This window comes from Rana temporaria, chromosome 3 (assembly GCF_905171775.1).
Source record: "Rana temporaria chromosome 3, aRanTem1.1, whole genome shotgun sequence".
NCBI lineage: Eukaryota > Metazoa > Chordata > Amphibia > Anura > Ranidae > Rana > Rana temporaria.
The window spans coordinates 160,384,358-160,407,696 of record NC_053491.1 but is presented as its reverse complement, the minus strand read 5'-3'; the positions used below and the strand labels follow the sequence as shown (position 1 = coordinate 160,407,696).

The window sequence follows — 23,339 nt, the reverse complement described above, 5'->3', positions numbered from 1 at the left end:
TGTCTGCGTATAAATAGTCAATGAGTTTGTTAGCTCTTACATGGATGCACTAAGCAGGCTAGACACTGATCCAAGAGAAGGTAGAAAAGAACAGTCAAAAGACATGCGTAACAAGGTAATGAAACTTTACAAAGATGGAAAAAGATATCAAAAGTTATCCAAAGCCTTGAATATGCCAGTCAGTACTGTTTAATCACTTATTAAGGAGTGGTATTAGGGGCTCTTTTGATACCAAGGTCAGGTAGACCAAGAAATATTGCAGCCACAACTGGCGGAAGAATTGCTCAGGATACAAAGAAAAACCCATAGGTAACCGCAGGAGAAATGCAGGCTGCTCTCCAAAAAGACGCTCAATGTCTAGCCTGCTTGGTGCATCCATGTGAGAGCCAACAAACTCATTGACTATTTATACACAGACACTAAATTGTGATTTAACCACTTCAGCCCGGGCCATTTGACTGGCCAAAGACCAGAGCACTTTTTGCGATTCGGCACTGCGTTGCTTTAACTAACAATTGCGTGGTCGTGCAACGTGGCTCCCAAACAAAATTTGATGTCCTTTTTTCCGCACAAATAGAGCTTTCTTTTGGTGTTATTCGACCACCTCTGCGGTTTTTATTTTTTGCGCTATAAACAAAAAAAGAGCGACAATTTTGAAAAAAGCTATATTTTTAACTTTTTGCTATAATAAATATCCCCCAAAAAAATATAAAAAAATGTTTTCCTCAGTTTAGGCCGATACGTATTCTTCTACATATTTTTGGTAAAAAAATTGCAATAAGCGTTTGATTGTTTTTTCGCAAAACTTATAGCGTCTACAAAATAGGGGATTTTTTTTATGGCATTTTTATTAATATTTTTTTTTACTAGTAATGGCGCGATCTGTGATTTTTAACATGACTGTGACATTATGGCGGACACTTTTGGTGCCATTTTGAGACCATTTACACAGCGATCAGTGCTATAAATATGCACTTATTACTGTGTAAATGTGACTGGCAGTAAAGGGGTTAACCAGGAGGGGGTGCTGAAGGGGTTAAGTGTGTCCTAGGAATGTGTTATAACTGTAGGGGGATGGGCTATGTGTGACATGACACTGATCACCACTCCCGATTACAGGGAGCTGTGATCAGTGTTTTGTCACTAGGAAGAATGGGGAAATGCTTGTTTACATCAGCATTTCCCTGTTCTTCCTCTCCGTGAGATGATCGTGGGTATCCCCGCGGACATTGAGTCCCACAATCACACTCACGGAGCTTGCGGTGTCTTAAAGGCGACGTACAGGTACGTTAATCTGCCTGTACGTGCCATTCTGCGGACGTATATCGGTGTGAGCAGGTCAAAAAGCCACAAATGTGGGAAATTAACCTTTACCACTTCCTGCCCACCATCCATCCGTCATATGACGTCCATGATTTCGTGCGGGTGTATCTGAATGATGCCTGGAGCTGCAGGCATCATTCAGCTATCTGCTTTTTCAGTCAGCGATTACCTACACCATAGGAATGTCGTCCAGTGCTTCTACCTACTCACTGCTTCTATCGGTGAGTCAGAGACAGGATCTGCCGACCCCGGATGTTTACCATAGAGATTTCCAGCGGACCAAAAGGTCACCGGAGTCTCTATGGTCGTTCGGAGGCCGGGCGCAATGTTATGACGTCACGCCCGGCCTCATCATTCAAACAATCGGCGCTGCCTTGGCTGGGAAGCCAAAATCTTTTTTTTTATTTGTTTACATTCCTTGTAATAGGAATAAAAGTGATCAAAAAAATATATATAAAAAATAATAATGAAAAAGTCAAACAAAAAAAAGTACAATTAACAATAAAGAAAATAAAAATAAATGTAAACCGCCCGTCCCTGTGTGCATACGCAAGTCTTGCCCACTTATGAAAACGGTGTTACAATCATACATGTGAGGTATCGCCGCGAATGTTAGAGCGAGAGCAATAATTTTAGCCCTAGACCGCTTCTGTAACTCAAAACATGTAACTAGTAAAACATTTTAAAGTGTCGTCTATGGGGATTTTTAAGCACCGAAGTTTGGTGCCATTCCACGAGCGTGTACAATTTTGAAGCGTGACAGGTTAGGTATCTATTTACTCGGCGTAACTTCATCTTTCACATTATGCAAAAAAATTGTGCTAACTTTGCTGCATTTTTTTTAAAAGCACAAACATTATTTTTTTGGGGAAAAATGGCTGTGCAAATACTGTGCGAGATAAAAAGTTGCAAAGACCTCTAGGGTCTTTGCTAAAAAAAAACATATATAATGTTTGGGGGTTCTATGTAATTCACTAGCAAAAAATTATGATTTTTACATGCAGGAGAGAGATGTCAGAATTGGCCTGGGTGGCAAATGGTTGATTGTAATTTTTACCTGTGTGTGCTACCTTCTGTGTATGTACCAAGGCCAAACATTCCAGGGTATGTAAACTTTTTATCAGGGCCATTTGGGTGATTTCTGTTATTATGATTTAAAAAGGATCCAAAAAACTATGTGATAATAAATGGCTTCATGTGATTGCTATCCTTAAATAAAAGACCGTTTTTTGGCATGATCTGTCATATTTTCAGGTGCAAGAGGTTAATGTGGATCAGGTGGTCTTCATCCTGGGGTGCGTGTGCCACGAGGTGTTCTGTTCCTGGTTCCGGGACCATGTTGGCCCGGAGCATTTGAAGCTATGGCGGGTCCCCAGTGATCGACTGGGTCCCCAATTCTGAGGAGATCCCAAGCGAGATAGCTGTTCGGTGGGGAGTCCATCTGAGGAGCGCCAATGAGAGGCTGGCGGTCCAACAGGGCCTAGACAAACCACCGGGGATCGAGGTAACTGAACACTGATGAGGTGGAAGTAAGCCACTTGGAACCTAATTGAAACTACCTGAGCGAGATCCAGGCCCGAAGAAGTTTACGGAGGAGACAAGTCTCCATATCCTAAATTTTGAGGCCAGGTCTGTGGCAGAGACCTGTTCCTCCCAAAAGTGCAGAGTGATACCCTGGCTGCCAGGTCGGTGTGAGAGGCCTGTCCAGGTACACTATACCCACTCTGGCTGGAGTGGCAACGAAAGTGAAGTGTCGTTGGAAACAGGACTGCTTCCGTTCTATAAGGCCTGAATCTGCTAATCCTTCTCCTCACCCATCTTTGATCTATCTACTGTTTGCCGTGTTGGGCAGCAATAAAAGCACAAGAAAGACACCGGCTGTTTGGACATTCCATCATTGCTACTCTCATCATCATCTACCCCTAGACGCTCACAGAGGTAACACGCCATCCCTATTCTAAATCAGCGTCTCCTTCGGGGGTAGCGCTACAGAATGTTGGCCAAAATTATGAAGACAATTTTTTTTTATTGAATATGTTTTATTAGAAAGTAAAAAAAAAATGTTTTATTTATGTTTTTTTTTTTTTTATATCGCAAGAGATGGAAAACACAGTGGTTATCAAATACCACCAAAAGAAAGCTTTATTTGTGTAAAAAAAATGATGTAAATTTAGTTTGGATACCACATTGCTTGACTGAGCAGTTAAAGAAGCACAGTGTCGAATAGCAAAAAATGGCCTGGTCATGAAGGGATAAAATCTTCTGGAGCTTAAGTGGTTGAATTATGCATTTTGCTTAGTCTAGGGTTTTATTCAACCACCAAGCCTTTTGACTATAATGACACACTTAATTTATTGAGCTGCAGCCATATGATTTGCTGCTTGAAAATTTGTGCCATTAAACAGGGGTAATTGTAATTCTAGATTCAATGGCATGTGTGTGTCAGTTTCACAGGAAATAGCTGCAAGCACTTATAAAATTGGAAAGGTGGAAAATACTTGTTACAGTATATAAACTGCAAGGAACACAATTTAGGGCTACGGTTATTTAAAATCCAACATTAAATGTAAAACACTGAACCTGTATTAATGTAAATGTCTACAATTAACAAAACGATGAGTCAGATAATAGTATAGTAAAGTGCTGAGGTATATCAATATTATAAAGTGATGCCTTGGTCCCATTAAATTATTGTAGAGAAAAGGGAGGGTTGTGGTGGACTATAATGGCATCATATGTGCAACTGATAAACAGTTGATATTATAATTAAAAGGTTTTTATTACAAAAATAGAAACATTCCATAACATTTACAATAAAATATCAGTTGCGACAACCATGAATCAACTTATCGTTGGCATATACTACCAACGATATATACAAAGTGCCAGTAATTGCGCAGTGTATGTAAACTCTACATGTCTCATGTTTCGCGGTTACTTGATGTTCGCTTCCTCAGGAGTCATACATAGGCGCATAATTGGTTTAAAGGTATGTACAAGGAATATGTAACGAAACTAAAAATTAACAAATAAACATTAATATCTTTATATAAATATATTGTGGAAAATATATTGTTACAGTTCTATAGAAAAAAGGGCATCCATCTGCCAGTATATAACCATCACCAAAAGAACATCTCACCATGGATGCTGTGTCAGGTAAGTGGCCGGGAGCCCAGACCATGAATGGCAACCCACCCCGGAGGACACAAAGTCACAGAAAGCCAAAACATAGGTATAATCTAGATAAAATATTTGAATTAGACATATGTCAGTATATTCACATTCCCCTCAGGCCCATAAACGTGGCCAGGTGGCAAATTATATTAAAATACAATACCTCAAGATTACACAGGCATGGACAATGCTTATATTTTAATATAATTTGCCACCTGGCCACGTTTATGGGGCTGAGGGGAATGTGAATATACTGACATATGTCTAATTCAAATATTTTATCTAGGTTATACCTATGTTTTGGGCCATCCTGTGACTTTGTGTCCTCCGGGGTGGGTTGCCATTCATGGTCTGGGCTCCTGGCCACTTATCTGACACAGCATCCACGGTGAGATGTTCTTTTGGTGATGGTTATATACTGGCAGATGGATGCACTTTTTTCTATAGAACTGTAACAATATATTTTCCACTATATATATATATATATATATATATATATATATATATATATATATATATATATATATATATAGGATATTAATGTTTATTTGTTTATTTTTAGTTTCGCGACATATTCCTTTTACATACCTTTCAACCAATTATGCGCCTATGTATGACTCCTGAGGAAGCGGACATCAAGTAATCAAGAAACATGAGACAGAGTTTACATACACTGCGCAATTACTGGTACTTTGTATATATCGTTGGTAGTATATGCCAACGATAAGTTGATTCATGGTTGTCACAACTGATATTGTAAATGTTATGGAATGTTTCTATTTTTGTAATAAAAACCTTTTAATTATAATATCGACTGTTTATCAGTTGCACATAAGATGTCATTATAGTCCACCACAAGCCTCCCTTTTCTCTACAATGAGTTAGATAATAGAGTAGGAGATGACATAAAAAGGAAAGAATACTGAAAAATATGAAAACTGTAGACAGTTGAGGTAATGAGGAATAACTGGGGAAGATTCTAATAATAACTCTATTAAATTACACCATAGGCAGTCTCTGGTAAATCTCCTTTAGCTTAGAATGGCTGATAATCTAGTATAACAGGCTGCATAAAACTTCACAAAGATGTATACTCAGTACCAGGTATAACAGTTATTTTTACATATAACCAGGGTTTTTTTCAGGGGGAACTTGGTGTAACTCAGTTCCACCGCCTCTGACTCAGACCCCTGGGGGGGGGGGGGGCTGCTCACCACAATCACTTGTAAACACAGAAGTCTGGTTTCTCTGTTTACAAGTGACAGCTTTGCACTCTAAGCGTAGCCCCCCCCCAAAGGGTCTTTTGTATTTAATGCCCCTTTAAGACCCTCCTACTGTTTGTGAAATTTGACTGACCACACCCACTACTTGATGTGATTTGGAGGTTGTGTGTGTAGGTGGAGGAGTTTTGGGGGGCTATGGTTGGGTTCCAGCACCTATTGTTTAAGAAAAAAAGCCCTGCATATAACTAATGTTTAAAAACACATTCTTCAACAATACACCATCTTACTACTTTTGTATTGAAATTATACTTTCTCCCTTTATTTTGAAAAGTGCTGTGAAAACTGTTGGCACTATATACATATTGAAAAATATTAATAATTATATTAGCAGCTTCTTGTATTTTAAGTATTCTGATATTTAATAATCATTTGTTGATTTTAATTACAATGGGTGCAGTTGGAATCATCAGCAAGAGTGTTCTTCAGTTATTAGACAGCTACAAGATGAATGTTCTAATTCACAGTGACAAGGAGACAGATCTTATAATCTGACCTGTTACTAGCCCTAAAGGTCTGTCTTAACCATTATACATCAAATGCCTTCTAGATTTTATATATGAACGTAAAAAGAAGAAAGGCCACATATGTCTGTAAACATATCAAACTTTTATTAAACATTTTATAGAGACAAAAAAATAATCCCTACAGGTCCATGAAACTGTAGACTTAAAATATGCATATTTTCACAAGTCTCTGCAAGTTTTTTACAATGAAATGTCATACTCAGGCTGGACATAAAAACAAGGTACTTCTGGAGGCAATGGCCAACAGGATATGGAAATGATTCACTTTTATTGTGACTGCTAAAAAAAAAAAAAAAATGCAGGCCATTGCACGATTGAGAAATTCAATACAAATATAGGTAAATAGTAATAATAACAATATATTATTTTAAGTTGGAGCTTTTCTGAGAAATCCATATAAAAGAAAATAATTCTTATGATATTAAACCTGCACAAAATTAGATCCAAACTGTGTATTTATTGTACTATTTCTTTAACTCCTTGGCACATGTATTTTAAAAGGGTTTGAATAAGCAGTCTATAGGGACTTTGTGTGAAGTAAAACATTTCTATACATAACGGGTAAAAATACATGGAGCATGTTGCAAACATATAAATATTGATATGTCATTCTTCTTCATCATCACTGTCCTTCATAGAAATCCCCTGGAGTCCTCCCCTATCAGAAACTGCTACCGTAGCCTCTTCCATAGTTAAACGGTTGTGAATTGTCTCATATGTCTTATTATTTAGTGTGCCGTCGAGCACTCCCTGTAGCCTAAAGTCTCTGTAGGTTTTCTGCAAGAAAAATAAAAATTCATTGAAAATGTCCGTGTAGGGTAGCATTACATCTTCTATCTTAAATATCACAAAACATTAATGTTTAGAATAACAGCAAAATAGAATTTTACACGTGGCAATGCACATGTAGAAGACATATTTTTTTCTTCAGTTGTAAGAAACTGCTTCTGACAGCCAAAATATTTGCAAAAAAAGGAAAGTCTATCATATTCAACTTTTAAACAGGAAAATTAAAAAATAAATTTAAGATCATATTTAAAAATTTAGGAATTCTGTGGTCTGAAGTGGAGGATCAGCTATTCAGAGCTCCCATCTTTGTCATCAGCAAAGATCACATGACCAAATTCCTAGGTATGTGTAGGCAGGACTGGAGGAAACCTGGAAAGGCATATTGTCCAGGAAAAGATAAGTATTTCAGTCCTTCTATTACTCTTCATTTATCCATACTAGCAATAATGTAATCAAAGCTTTAAAGTGGTTGTAAACCCTCTAGCAATGTCAAAGGAAAAGATCCATAAGCTGCACATCATGAAGCAGACCCATGTACATGAAGTGAGATAAAGAGATGAACGGCAGCCTCAGCTTGGAGTCCAGCCAGGCCACACCCCAACAGCGTTAAGCTTGGCCCCTTGGAACTCCCATGATTAAGCTCCAATGGGTGGAGCGAAATGTGTTGGAAGTGTGGCCTGGCCGGAGTCAAGCCTGAGGCTGCCATTCATCACTTCATCTAACTTCATGCACATGGGTCTGTTTTATTATGTGTGGCTTATGGATCTTTTTTTTTTACACCGCTTGCAGCTAGGACGAGCCTCTGCCCCTGCCTGCACTCAGGGAGGTCTAGTTGAACTTTACCGCTCTAACTGAGCAGCACCTACATTTTGTCTTTTTGGGTCACTGTAACATATACCCAGTGAAGTGACTGGCCTCAGGTGATACATGGAGATGAAGCCAATTCTCCTACATAAGTTGCACCTGTTTATCTACGGTCTTCTCTACATCCATTTTCCTAGGCACACTTGCACACAGTTTTTAGGGAACTTGGCAGGTAGGTTCTTCTAAACATCTAGGAGAACTAGCCACAGTTCTGTTTGGGCCGTCTCAGTTGCTTCCCTGTGTTCATGTACTCCCAGAAGACTCAGTAATATTGAGATAAGGGAACTTAGAGCGGTTATACTATCTCTTCCAGGACTCCATGTTGTTTTTTTCAGTAAAGATACTTCTTTATGACTTTGGCTGTATGTTTGGGGTCATTATCTTGCAGCCCCACATCTGCAAGAAACCTGCACCATTCTTCACTATTTTTTTACAAACAAACATTTATTGTAAACCTCTGCAGGGCTCCAGTGTACAAACTTCCTATTGTTACAGCTAAACATAATTTTGGACTCATTAACTACTTGCCGACCAGCCGCTGTCTATATACGGCAGCAGGTTGGCAGGATCCAGCGAACCGTCGTAGCTGTAAGTCCCTTTAGGTGGGATAGCAGGCGCAGGGATATTTATTATAGCAAAAAGTACAAAATATTGTGTTTTTTCAAAATTGGCGCTCTTCTTTTGTTTATAGTGCAAAAAATAAAAATCACAGAGATGATTATATACCACCAAAAGAAAGCTCTATTTGTGGGAAAAAAAGGGCGTCAATTTTGTTTAGGTACAGCGTCGCACGGCCGAATCGCAAAAAATGGCCCAGTCATTGGGCAGCCAATTCTTCCTAAGTGGTTAATCCAGGGAACCTGCTGCCATCTTTCTGCTCACCAGTTCTTGTGCATAGCAGAGGGGCTTGTATGGCTTTTATCTGCATGTCTTCCATGAAGGCCACTTCTGGCCAGACTTTGACTGTAGATGGCGTACCTGTGACCTATTTTTTTTGCCAAGTTTGTTCTGATAATACCACTGAACTTTTTCTAGTTGAAAAGGAAAGTTAGCATGATGTCTGTTTCAGAAGAGATTAGATGGCAATATACTGTGTACACTTTACATCAGTATTCCTTAAAATTCCTCTGCCTTCTTTTCTCCTCTCTCTGCCCTCTAATTTCTTTACCTCCCTTCTCCACCCCACAACCTGTACATATCCCCGTCACTCCTGTTCATTCTGAGCCCACACAATGCCACCACTTCCACATCACTGCAGCACCTGCCCTTGTATAGATCCCATCAGTATGAATGTCACACCACTTCCTCAAAACTGAATCTTTTTAAAACTGAGATTGTAATATTTCCTCCTCCCCGATCCCTTCCCCATGACTTTACCATTGAGATCAACAGCACAACCATTGTTCCCTCCACACATGCCAGGGTGCTGGGTGTAATCTAGACTCTGACCTCTCCCTCAGCCCCCACATCCAATCACTGGCTAAAGCTTGCTGCCTTAACCTTCGCAACATCTCCAGAATTCAATCCTTCCTAACCAACGACACCACAAAACAACTTATTCACTCCTCATTTCCCACCTTGACTACTGCAACTCCATTCTCACTGGCCTACCTTTACACAGGCTATTCCCCCTTCAGTCTATCATGAAAGCTGCTGCTAAAATAATACACCTTACTAACGGATCCGTGACTGCTGCCCCTCTGTGCCAATCTCTTCACTGTCTTCCCCAACCCCACCATATAAAATTCAAAATACTAACCACAGCATACAAGGCAGTTCACAACATCGCCAATCTCATTTGCAGATATCTGCCCAAATTTTCCTCTCCGCTCCTGCCAGGACCTCCTACTCTATAGCTCCTTTGTTACCTCTTCCCATGCTCGCCTACAGGACTTCCCCAAAGCCTCTCTCCTATCCTCTGGAATTTCTTGCCCCAGTATGTCCGGTCAGCTCCTATGTCCACCTTTAGGCGATCCTTGAAAACTCACTAATTCAGGGAAGCCTACCCCTAACCCCCACCTCCACCTAAGAACTACACTTGTGTCACCTCCATCAGATCATCCCCTGCAGCCATTACCTTTTGTACCACCTCCCTTTAGATTGTAGGATCCACAAGCAGGACCCTCCTATTCCTTCTGTATTGTAATTATATTGTCTCTCTTATTATTGTAAAGTACTGTGTAAAGTGTTTGAGCTATATAAATCCTATATAATAATATTGTGCTACTGCAGTAAGTTATTATTGTATATGTTGTTTTTTTTTACATTGAAGGTCTTTGGCGACCTCGTTAGCAAAACATGGCATTTCCTAACCCATTTTCATTCTACCTACGAAACTGATTCTGTCCATTTTATCTTGGTAACCACTTGTGGACCATCCCATGCACATATAAGGCAGTAGGTCGGTCGCTCTGTGCCAGATCACGTACCTATTATTTTTTCAAAATTGTCTATGGTTGTGTTTATAGTGCAAAGGAAAATAAAAACGCAAAGGTAATCAAATACTACCAAAAGAAAGCTATTTGTGGGAAAAAAAAGGACAAATTTTATTTAGGTACAGCATTGCACAACCACGCAATTCTCAGTTAAAATAATGCAGTTCCGTTGCGCAAAAAATGGCCTGGTAAGGAAGAGGGGGTAAACCTTCTGAAGCTGAAGTGATCAATCATTAGCACCTGTTTGATTAAATAGTTTAATCATGCTCTGGACTATATGCCAAAAAAAATCCTTAACTGTGTACAAGTGTACAAAAGGGATTCCATACTGTTTGACATTACTAATATCTAGCAGCCCATTCATAGAGGGAAAGCAAGGCAGAAATGGTCTGCACAATGCATTTAGTGTCTGAATTCCTCCGATCTTTCTAATGTCATCAGGCATATTTTCAGTAATAATCTAACGTCTTGAGGCATTCTGAAATATCACCATAGGTGTGCGCAGGGGGTGTGCCTGGGCACACCCTAATCACTATGTGCAGTGCAGATTCCCCCTCCTGGCCAGGCTTAGCCCCATGTTACCCCTCCCCCAGCTGCTGCAGCTGGGTTTACTATGCTTCAGTTTCTGAATGAACAGGAAGCCGGTCAGCACAGAGCACTTCTCATTCATTCACTGTCCAGGACAAATGAGGCTGCAGAGAAAAGCATTAGAGTTTTGGGGTGCACACCCTAATGCGCACACCTATGAATATCACATACACTTTAAGGAACACTTTTAGGAAACTGACTGAATAGGGAAGAAGTCCCCATCCATGCTAAAAAAAAGGACAGGTAATGATTTCTATTAAATTTTTTTCTTACACTTACACTCTTCCCCTTTAAAGATGGTATATTTTATTCTAAATGATTACCTTTTTAAATATTGTTTGAATTATTACTCATTTATCAAGCTGTAAAAATATGTGTGAAAGCGAATCCTACAGAAAATCTTATTGATCAGAAATTTGGAACGAGAGACTATACACAGGTGTTTTCTCAGTATGATAAAAAAAAAAATAGTATCTTTGGTTTAAAAATGAAGAGAACATTTTGCTGTCATTTCCATTTCCTATTTATACATTTTCACAGTTAAAGTAAATGTTGACCTCCGCTAAAACTTTTCAGCAACAATTCGTTTAATTTTTGATAAATAACAAAACTTCCATCTGGTGATAGCTTTCATTATTCCAGGGTCTATGATTTACGTGAGCATTAAATGTATCCAATGTCTACTAGATCAGTTAACTTTTTTTATTTAAGAACATGGGGCCAGATTCACATAGAACTGCGGCGGCGTAACGTATCGTAGATACGTTACACCGCCACAAGTTTTCATCGCAAGTGCCTGATTCACAGAACACTTGCGATGAAAACTACGCCGGTGGCCTCCGGCGCAAGGCGGGCCAATTCAAATGGGCGTGTGCCATTTAAATTAGGCGCGCGCCCGCGCCGGACCTACTGCGCATGCTCCGTTTCGTAATTCCCGTCGTGCTTTTCGCGCAGTGACGTCATTTTTTCGAACGGCGACGCGCATAGCGTAATTCCGTATTCCCGGATGGCTTACGCAAACAACGTTATTTTTTAAATTTCGACGCGGGAACGACGGCCATACTTTAGACAGCAATACGTTTAAGGGGAACCGCGCACCGAAATGTAAAAAAAATGGCGTAGGGTCCCCCCTAAAAATCCATACCAGACCCTTATCCATGCACGCAACCTGGCAGGCCGCAGGAAAAGAGGGACAAGAGCGCCCCCCCTGAACCGTACCAGGCCACATGCCCTCAACTTGGGGAGGATGTCCCCATGTTAATGGGGACAAGGGCCTCATCCCCACAACCCTTGCCCGGTGGCTGTGGGGGTCTGCGGGCGGGGGGGCTTATCGGTATCTGGAAGCCCCCTTAAACAAAGGGGACCCCCAGATGCCGCCCCCCCCCATGTGAATTGGTAACAGGGTACATTGTACCCCTACCATTTCACACACAAAAAGTGTCAAAATGTTAAAAACCACAGGAGACAGTTTGGGACAAGTCCTTTATTAAAAGAGAAAAAAAAAGGTTCCAACGAAGTAATCCACTCTCGAGCGATACAGAGAAAAAAAACAGACGCTACAAACAAGACGCTTCATAAGAGCCGCCCGGCCAAATGACGCTCGCTTGGTGTGACCGCTGTTTTATAGCTGAGGGTGGGGCCACCATCACATGCGCGGGTGACCCTGAACCCCCTCTGACGCAAGGAGAACCCCACACCATTTTTTTTAAATGGCGCAGGGTTCCCCTTAATATTTATACCAGTCCTGAAGGGCTTGTCTGGTATGGATTTTTAGGGGGGACCCTACGCCATTTTTTTTAAATTTCGGTGCGGGGTTCCCCTTAAAATCCATACCAGACCTGGGGGGAACCCATGCCAAAGGGCCTGGCAATGGACTAAGGGGGGAACCCATGCTGTTTTTTTTTAATGACTTATCTGTATTGCCGGGAATCGACAATTCATTATAGCAGCGAGTAGTTTTAAATTCCTTTTTTTCCTTTAGAAATGTCATTTTGTGCAGGGACTTTTCTAATCACGGGAAATATGCGCTACTTTACAGGCATACTATAGACACCCCCCAGGTACAAAATTTAAAGGAATATTTCACTTTTGTTTCACTTTAAGCATTATTAAAATCACTGCTCCCAAAAAAACGTCCGTTTTTAAAACTTTTTTGCATTAATACATGTCCCCTGGGGCAGGACCCAGGTCCCCAAACACTTTTTATGACAATACTCTGCATATTAACCTATAAAATTAGCACTTTTGTTTTCTCCCATAGACTCTTAAAGGGTGTTCTGCGGCTTTTCGAATTTGTGGCGAACACCCCAAATTGTTCGCTGTTCGGCGAACAGATAGCCCATCCTCAAGTAATGAGTGTACAGCTTGTATAACGGTGTAAATTTGCTGTCCCCTCAAAATAGCTCAACACACAGCCATTAATGTCTAAACCGTTGGCAACAAAAATGAGTACACCCCTAAGTGAAAATTTCAAAATTGGACACTCAAGGTGTCAATATTTTGTGTGGCCACCATTATTATCTAGTACTGCCTTAACCCTCTTGGGCAAGGAGTTCATCAGAGCTTCACAGGTTGCCACTGGAGTCCACTTCCACTCCTCCATGATGACATCACGGAGCTGGTGGATGTTAGAGACCTTGTGCTCCTTCACCTTCCGTTTGAGGATGCCCCACAGATGCTGAATAGGGTTTAGGTCTGGAGACATGCTTCGCCAGTCCATCACCTTTACCCTCAGCTTCTTTAGCAAGGCAGTGGTCATCTTGGAGGTGTGTTTGGGGTTGTTATGTTTAAATACTGTCCTGCGGCCCAGTCTGCACACTTGTCTTTGTGCTCCTTACCTGGTTGCCGCCACACACGCTTGACACCATCTGAACCAAATAAGTTTATCTTGGTCTCATCAGACCACAGGACATGGTTCCAGTAATCCATGTCCTTAGTCTGCTTGTCTTCAGCAAACGGTTTGTGGGCTTTCTTATGCATCATCTTTAGAAGAGGCTCCCTTCTGGGACGACAGCCATGCAGACCAATTTGAGGCAGTGTGTGGTCTCTTTCGCAAAGACAACCTATGGATATGACGCTGGGCATGTGCACTCAACTTCTTTGGTTGACCATGGCAAGGCATGTTCTGAGTGGAACCTGTCCTGTTAAATTGCTGTATGGTCTTGGCTACCATGCTGCAGCTCCGTTTCAGGGTCTTGGCAATCTTCTTAGAGAGAGAGACTTGTAAAGCGCAACACATGCGAACTGAATCGCCTCTGGGCACTGTATCCATTTCATGGGTAAGGAACCCCTTGACCTCAGAAGAGATGGGTTTTAATCTTTCTCCTGAAGGCCAAGTGGTCCGACTCCAGTCGGATGGTGGTTGGTAGTGCATTCCACAGGTGGGGTCCTTGGACTGCAAATCTTCGATCCCCTTTGGACTTGTATCTGGCTTTGGGTATCTGGAGGAGGTTTTGATTGGCCATCTTTTTTTCAGATCCTCAGAGAGTTCTTTGCCATGAGGTGCCATGTTGAACTTCCAGTGACCAGAATGAGAAAGTGAGAGCAATAACAAATTTAACACACCTGCTCTCCATTCACAACCTGAGACCTTGTAACACTAACGAGTCACATGACACCAGGGAGGGAAAATAGCTAATTGGGCCCAATTTGGACATTTCACTTAGGGGTGTAATCGTTTTTGTTGCCAGCAGTTTAGACATTAATGGCTGTGTGTTGAGTTACTTTGAGGGGACAGCAAATTTACACTGTTACACAAGCTGTACACTCACTACTTTACATTGTAAAAAAGTGTAATTTCTGCAGTGATGTCACATAAAAAGATATAATAAAATATTTACAAAAATGTCAGGGGTGTACTCACTTGTGTGTGTGTGTGTGTATATATATATATATATATATATATATATATATATATATATATATATACAGTATATATATATATATATATATATATATATATACACACACACACACACTGTATGTAGAACAATCCCCAACAAAAATAGAATAAAAGCACAAAAAAAAAAACTGTTGAAATTATGTTTATTGCATGCAACAATAACTAGTTACCACAATAGAATGGCTCACCTTTACAATCTTGATGATTGTCTTTAACTGGTACACATGCAGTTGAAGGTCTAATCTGTCAGCCAGCCACACACACATGACTTTCACTGATTTACTGTACCATTGCTGTAAAAAAAAAAAAGGAGAAAAGAAGGCTCTGCAGTATTAATTTAACTGATAATATAATGAGTGCTAATAAAACACTTTGAAATGATGACAGACCAACACTTGAAGTTAATAATACTATAATTTCTTCATAAAATAATTGTATGTTTTGCCAGGAAACCCAACAAGCTGACCTGGACTTTTCTTTATGTGAATTAGCACTAACTGTTCTGCTTTCAAGTTGTAATATTCATTAAAAAAACATTTTGCACCACCAATATTCAAATCTAAATAATTTCAGAAATTCTACAGTTGTGGCAAAAAATATTCACACATCAGGTTTTGATATGCAGCCATTGTCTAAACAAAAACATTTGAATCATTGTTATTCTAATATGCATTATTGTTTCACCTGGACCTTCATGTTATTGTAATGGAAATAAGCAGAATGACAGTGACCAAAAATGGCTAACATCAGAATTATATCACAGGAATCATAAAAAAAAAAAAAAAAAAAAAAGAGAAAGAAAATACAGTGTCACCTGATAATAATCAGCTGGTTAATACAGTATTTTATGTATGGACACCTTATAAAAAAAAAAAAACTTTAAATTGTATGCACAATCAAAAAAACGTTTTTGTTGTCTGTTGCGGTTTCCCTTCTCTTCCTGTCTCAGAGATGAGTGGAAATTTTAACAAAAAAGGGTTAACTTTCATTTTGAGACTTCCCATCACTTTGTCTTGTTAAAAAAGGTAATTTAAAGAGGATGTCCGCTGAAAAAAAAATATTAAAAGCCAGCAGCTACAAATACTGCAGCTGCTGACTTTTATTTTAGGACACTTACCTGTCCTGGAGTCCAGCGCAGTCCGCAGCAGAGGACGAGCGATCGCTCGTCACTCTGCTGCTCCCCCCCGCCATCCTTGGTGAGGGAACCAGGAAGTGAAGCGCTCCGGCTTCACTGCCCAGTTCCCTACGGCGCATGCGCGAGTTGCGCTGCGCCTGCCGATTGGCTCCCGCTGTGTACTGGAAGCCGAGTGTTCCCAGCACACAACGGGGGGGACGGGAGGTGATGTAATGCCCGCAGTCTGCCCGAGACTGTGTGGCCGGAAGTGGTTGCAAATACCTGTCTTTAGACAGGTATCTGCACCCCCCTCCCCCTGAAAGGTGTCAAATGTGACACCGGAGGGGGGAGGGTTCCGATCAGCAGGAGTTCCACTTTAGGGTGGAGCTCCGCTTTAAAAAAAATAGCAAGGGTGACTCTAGCTAGGACACAGACAGCAATATAAACCTTACAATGATTCTTATCCCTTCCTTCTTTATCCAAAAAAATAAATATGTTTTGGATATATGTTTCACAAGTGACCATGAGTAAGATTAGTAAGATTTTAGTGCAACAGAGATCTTAAAGTGCAACTTGGGTCAAAATGTTAATTCATATATTTAATTTCACATTGAATTTTAGTTATTTCCTGGATACATCTATTAATCTGAATGATCTTGAAATTTGTAAACCTTTACATCCTTGAATTGTTCATTTTCACTATGCCTGCCAGTAGGCACTGCTGTGTAATACATTTCACAGGGCCCTTCTGAACTACAGAGGTGCTGAGAGGAGTCGTCCCAGGAGGCAGAGGGAGAACAAGAATCTTTGAATGCAGGCAGTAAGGTACCATGTGGTATGTAGTCCTTAGAAATTGAAAGTAAAGCAAAATAAATAAGCAGAAGAGAAGGGAATGCATGGAATCCAGTAACTTGTGGAAAGAGATGGGCAGCACCCACAACATTTTTCACGTAAGCTTACATTGGATTATTAAAAAGATTCTTATAAAATACTTATGTTAAAAAAACAAAAGTGTATACTGTGACCACAGAACTCCTTTAATAATTATCTTCATATAAAAGATATAAGCACAAAATATTTCAACCGGTTATGTGGAAAAGCGGAAATGAATCTGGCCAGTATGCTTTGTTTTCCTTTGTTAACATGCAACTGCACTTTTGGTCCTGAAGGACCTTACCCCACCCACATGTGATGGAATATTTAATTGCAGGGGGAAACTCTAACCTTCAACAACAGTAGCGAAAAATAAATGACTCTGCAAGACAAATCAGAGGTAATAAGGAAGCACCAAGGATATTGCATTTCTCTCAGCAGGTCTAGTTTGAAGAAACAAAGATAGACAGAAGGGAGATATTAAAGAAGAGGCTAAGAATGAAAATCTCTGAGACTGTATTGTTATTCTCATTGTAAGACCCCAGAGGGCGTTTGTGTGATGGCATTGGCCAACTCCGCACTCTTGACAACCCCTAGAAACTCTCCAGCAGCTCTGTGTCTAAGTACAAGAGGGGGAAAGGTGTGCCAAGAAGTACCTTTCAAGAAGGTCTCCAATACAAAGATGTATTTACCCACATGGCTTGTGCCTAGGGCAGCAAGGTACGGGGGGGGGGCACAGTACAAAGCCTTAAGATATTCAAACCATTTGCTTAATTTGTTTACATTTTTTGGTCACTGCTAGACTTTTATGGCCAAATTTACCAAAAGAACTGAAGGGTGAAGAAAGTGAAAGAGAGATTAGTGAAGCAGAAAACTATCTCCCTTCCTCTTGTTAGTTCGTCTGTGCAGTAGATATCCAAACATAGCCCTTTCTTCTTGGAGGTCCATCATCCTGTTAAGCAGGCCACAGAATGAAATGTGGCCAGTTCAGCAGGGATGAGCTGAATTTGGTTCCATCTATGGCGGTCCACACTCAAGAGGAGTCAACCTAGTGATCAACTCCTCTCAAACTGAAAGTTGGAAAATTGGTGTTCGATTACCGCATGCTGCCAATCAGCTACAGCGCTCGTTATTGTATTCTGGCAGTTGAGGGTAGGATTCTCACATCCACCTTGAATGTGTGAAAGGTGAATCTTATTTTTTGGATCAACTGGCTGGCCAAAAAAAAAAAAAAAAGATTAATCTTTAGCCAGTCTTATAATAATATTTCTAATTCTGTCCTTCTGTAAATGACAAGAGACCAGTGGGAAGGTAAAGCTGATATTTTAATACACATAATACTAATATATTCGGTAAAGGGTTGCTCGCAAGACTTGTTTTGTGTTCCTTGACCTTCAACAGGTGTCTGAACTTCTCCTCACTGCCATGTAGTCTAGGCAAATGTGGGCTCTAGTCTAGGCTACTCATGGAATCCTAAGCTGTAAACTTTCAGATCATGTATTTGTTACATTTTAATAAAAACACATTCACCACTTATAATACAAAAAAATACTTTTAGGGCCAGTTCACACCAGATGCAGTTCTGTTCAGTTCTGTGTGCATTTTTTCTGCACAAAATGCATGCACAGTGTTTTTCATGTATTCCAATGGCTCTAGTTGGCTCTAGTTCACACCATGCAGTCAGTTTCCGGTCAGTTTCTGCACCGGAAACTGACTGCATGGTGTGAACTAGAGCCATTGAAATACATGGAAAACACTGTGCATGCATTTTTAGTGCAGAAAAAAATGCACACACAACTGTACGGAACTGCGACTGATGTGAACTGGCCCTTAGTGAGATCAACACTTGCTGACCTGCCGATAGGGAGTCTAAACAGGATTTAGTGTCTCTTAAAAGGAAAGTATATTTCAGTGATCATATATTTTGATTTATTACTGGAGTTTTTATTTTTAAAAATTTTCCGATGTGATTTTAACATTTATAAATTGCTTGTGCTTATTTTTTTTGTGTATTTGTGCGTGTACTCGAGAGAGGAGCCGGACTGCAGGAGTTGGGAGTAGGCAGGCCTCCCCCAGAGGCAATCTGCCACCTTTCTCCATGCCCTGGGTGGCAATGGCGGGTGTGTGAGGGGATCCTCCCACACAGCCCATCCTACCTGCTCCACTTTGAAGCCCAACGGGGCAGAGGGACTGAGAGGATTTGCCCGCTCAACCAGCCCCATTAGTCCTTCGCCTCTCTTTTTTTTTAGAGACCGCGTGGTCAAAGTGCGTGCATGTTAACCCAATTTCGAGTGCGTGTAAGTGTGGTGGTTTTTGTAGGAGGGGGGTGGGCGTACTAAGTGCAGGCTTACCTCGCATAGCACACCCACTGGGAGCCGGGCTGAGACCACCAAACTCCATCCACATGTAGCCGAGACCGGGATCCAAACCCCTAGCTGCAGAGGTGAATGGCTTATCAGCGCAGTGCCAATCGTGTTGAGCCACCGCAGCTCCCACTGTTTTTATTGTTTTAAACATTACAATCACCCTGCCTCCTTGCATTACAGCCATTCAAGACTTCGGTAACATACAGAATTATTTGTTTTCAGAAAGTCAACAGACATACAGGCTTGCAATCTGAGAAACAGCACAACTATTATACAGCACTTCAACGCAAGAAGTAGAGCCTTCTTATCTAATTACAAACTATGAGTCAGTTTTTTAAACATTAAAATACATTAATAATCCTAATTAGTTTAAGCAAATATAATTTGCATATACAGTATCTAAAAATATAAAACCTGAACTCCTAATTGTTAAATGAAATGGTAAAATAAAAATAATATATTTCACTCACAAACATGAACAGTTGTATTGGCTTCTAAGTGGCTTTAGCCAGTATAGATGAAGGGCTCTCACCGTAGGGAAAGAGGAAGTCACCCAAAATGCACTGCCACATACTATAACATGGCACACTGTACACTTTGAGTTGGGATGAATTGCTTGAAAGTTATTTAGGATTCTGGTGCAGTGTATAAGCCCCGTAGCTGGTCACATGTGGACAAGCTTGCAAAAAATCTACTCCTGAAACCACAAGCTAGAATATCTCTTTATTTGTGTAAATGCAAATATATCATGCAATACGTACATGGTTGAAATTGATGGACTTGTGTCTTTTTTCAACCCGACTATGCAACTACGTAATATGTGCTACACTATGCCAGTGTGCCCCGTTTTCCCTATAACAAAATTAGTTAATTTAGAGGCAGGGACAGAAATTTATGTTTCCCCATTCTCTAAAGGACTATTGTGATGAAATATACAGCATATTCAAATAAATTAAATCTTTTTTTTTTTTTTTTTTTACAAACTACCATTACAATATTTTGGCTTTGCTGACAGAAAGTTTTCCATCTCTAGAGCACCTTGAAGTAAAGCATCTCAGATCTATACAGCTATTGAGTTTTCTAGAAAATGTTTTTTTCTTCCTCTTTGTAAGCACAAGGTTAAATGTTTAGCAGCTGTTTTACAATGGCACTGTACAGAAAATCGAGCAATTTATTCTATACTGTCTGAACAGCAGCACTCATCTTGTCCTCATGCCATGTATTTGACAGTTCCAAACCACTTTAAAAAATGGTATTGTTTTATATCTTATTCATAGCACATCAAGCTCCTGTAAGGGCATGCATTATTTTCCTGACAAGTAAAAATAAGAGGAAAGGAAAGGCTAGGGTTGATTCTGTGAGACCCTTGTATTTATTCACACTTATTGTGCATGACTGTAGACTGGTAAATCATATTAGCAGGCTGTCTCCCCATCAAGCTGCTACTTGCTTTCCAGCCCTGCAAAGGTTCAACAAATCAACAGGAGCACGGAAAACAGAACATCAGTCTAATCTAGTGTTTAAGGTGAAGTTTTCAAACCCAATCTAAGAGAATCTTTAGAGCAACCAACAAGCTGAACGGCTCAGAAGGTGGTATTGACAAAGAAATAGGGCTGAAATATTGCGAAACACAGTGCTTGTGCATTTTAATAACAAGTGGGTCAACAAGGACACAGCTCCCTTGGAGCCGATAGTTGCCACCAACTACGTAAATTGCCATGCCAAGACTACGAACGCTCCCAGTTCATCAGCTTTCTTAAACAGTTCATCAGCTTTCTTAAACACCCTAAACCCCCTTGGTGGACCTTTAGTCTTGAATTAACAAATCAAAGCAATGAAAAAGGGTGCAGTCTGAAAGGCTAGCATTGATCCCCAACCGTGCTCAGCACTGCAACAGGCACTGAAAAACTATTGTGACCAGAAATTGACAAGCCTCCTCTCTTAAAATAGTACAGCTGAGCCAGGCTGGATCCAAGCAGCTGTAAAGGGCTCCACTCTCAGGACATAGAGGAAGTAACAATAGAACAAGCATGAGCTCTTTGTCACTGCCAGACTCTGCAATTTTCTAACAAGGATTTGAGTTGTTTCTTTCTAGTGCTTCTGAATAGAGATTTAGCAACATACCCCGATTTTTTTTTTCTCTTGTGTGCTTTAAAATGTGGTCAAAGAATTTCACTGTTCTGCTACCTAAACTAAATTAGAAAACAGTTGTAATTAATATTGGTTTTATTATGGTTGCCTGCTTGTAACATTTTTAGCACAGTTCAATTAGTTGTAAAACTTGGTGTATGCTTTTTGTGTATACAAGTGTGAAAATGCATGTATTCTGCTGGTGGAGAGGAGAAATAATTAGTATTACGAATGCGACGCCTGTATCTACACAACAAATCACAAGACAATATTGTTGATGTTTATGTGACTTCTGAAAGCTGTGAAGCCTTTTATGAGATGGTTGTAGAAAGCTGTGATTATTAACTGTTATATACCTGTAGTCAGGATCACAGACAGATGCTTGAGAAAGAAATGTACAATATTATATTTAGCCCTTTATTTTTATTGTAGTAACGTAATGTGCATTTTCCTGCATTTTTATGTGCAATACTACACTACTGTAATGTGTGTTGGCATGCCCTTTCAATGTACTGTCATTGTAATCAACAGGACCTTTATCAAGCAGGTACATATGAAAAAATGGAAAAACTTTTCTGGCCAATGTTTGTCGCAAGGATGTGAATAAGTACAATTTAAAAAACTGTGTGCATGCATCAACCATTAGAATCTTTCAATATAGAATATTAAATGGTCACTTATAGGCAAAAAAAAATAATAATCTACATGATCATTTGCATGAAAAATGTAAGCCAGTGTTCTAAAATATTTACTTAAATATCAGTAAAAAAATCATTGCAAAGAAAGCAAAAAAAGGTAACCTTTCCCAAAAAAGTGTAGAAATTCTTGGTGCAGTTATTGCATGAAATATTTCAAGTAAAGTGGTAAGCAGTTTTTGCAGAAGTTGCAACTTGTTACTGATCAGACACACATTTTATTTTGCATACAAACTGCGTTTAATAAGCATTGCTGTCAATTACGGAGTTTGTTAAATCCCATTTGGTTTAGTTAGCAGCAATAGCAGAAACATTTCTGATTCACTGGATACTTAATAAAGCCCAAGAAAAAAAAAAACCTTTGCAGTCTCTTAACAGTACCCCCCACAAGGATTGAATACTCATTTTGGACTGGGGCAGAGGAAAAAAAAGTAATGCCTTTCTTATTCCTTACTCCAGAAGGGTCACTCCAGCTCACACCTGCCACCTCCACATACAACGCAGGGTTAAAAGCTCTGCCTTGTACATGATGACACAGAGGGGTCAGTGCTAAGAGGGTGATGAGTAGAGCACTGGAGTGAAGTTAAGGTAAACCGTGCAGTGTGTGGTGGCCCCATTTACCAGATGGTACCTTTAGGTAATCTGTCCTCTACAGAAATCTTGGTTATAATGAAGGCTCCTATGCAAATACTTACTTTCCAAAAGTCAGTATTTGCATGAGCTGTCTTTGCGTATGATGAGACGTCACACTCAGGCACCCAGAGCTTTAATGTGGGTGCTTGAATGTATTATGCTTGCTTGCACCATACCCCAAAAGTCTGTGCCACTTCCAAGCCTAAAAAAGCACTCTGTAGAAGGTGTCAGATTACAAAATGATGCCCATATTCAGGCTGGTGCCTAATTTGGCAGCGTTAGTCTGAGTACTAGACAAAACAGATTACAGCACACACATGCAAAAATTACATTTAAAAAGAAAAATATACTGCGCTCGTTTGAAAATTCTAAAGTGAAAAGCTGCAACCAAAAGATGTTATACTACATCAAACAATTGCATACAGAAAAAAGGTTGCGCTAATATAACCTCATTGGCGCTGTGTGCTAAAACAGCTGACAAAAAATTAAACAGAATAATAGTGACTCTAAGTGAATATACTAATCAATATTTTAAGTCATGTAATACATTGAATGCATAAGTGCACATATAAATAATCAGTGAACAGTCACGAAATAAACAATGATCTAATGTAAAGTCCACCATGAAGGAAAGAAAGTTCATA

At 40.0% G+C, this 23,339-nt stretch overlaps 1 protein-coding gene across 14 annotated transcripts in view; it reads right to left on the bottom strand.

The window, feature by feature from the left end:
* Positions 1-6,368: 6,368 nt before the first annotated feature.
* The window catches only part of CADPS2 (calcium dependent secretion activator 2), a 777,539-nt gene continuing 760,568 nt past the window's right edge, over positions 6,369-23,339 (bottom strand). For all 14 annotated transcript variants that reach the window (XM_040343717.1, XM_040343721.1, XM_040343726.1 and 11 more), the window contains 2 exons: positions 15,073-15,177; positions 6,369-7,084 (listed from right to left, as the gene is read on the bottom strand). In XM_040343717.1, coding sequence (XP_040199651.1) covers positions 6,914-7,084; positions 15,073-15,177 — 276 coding nt within the window. In that variant the 3' untranslated portion in view covers positions 6,369-6,913. The remainder of the gene's footprint in view (positions 7,085-15,072; positions 15,178-23,339) is intronic.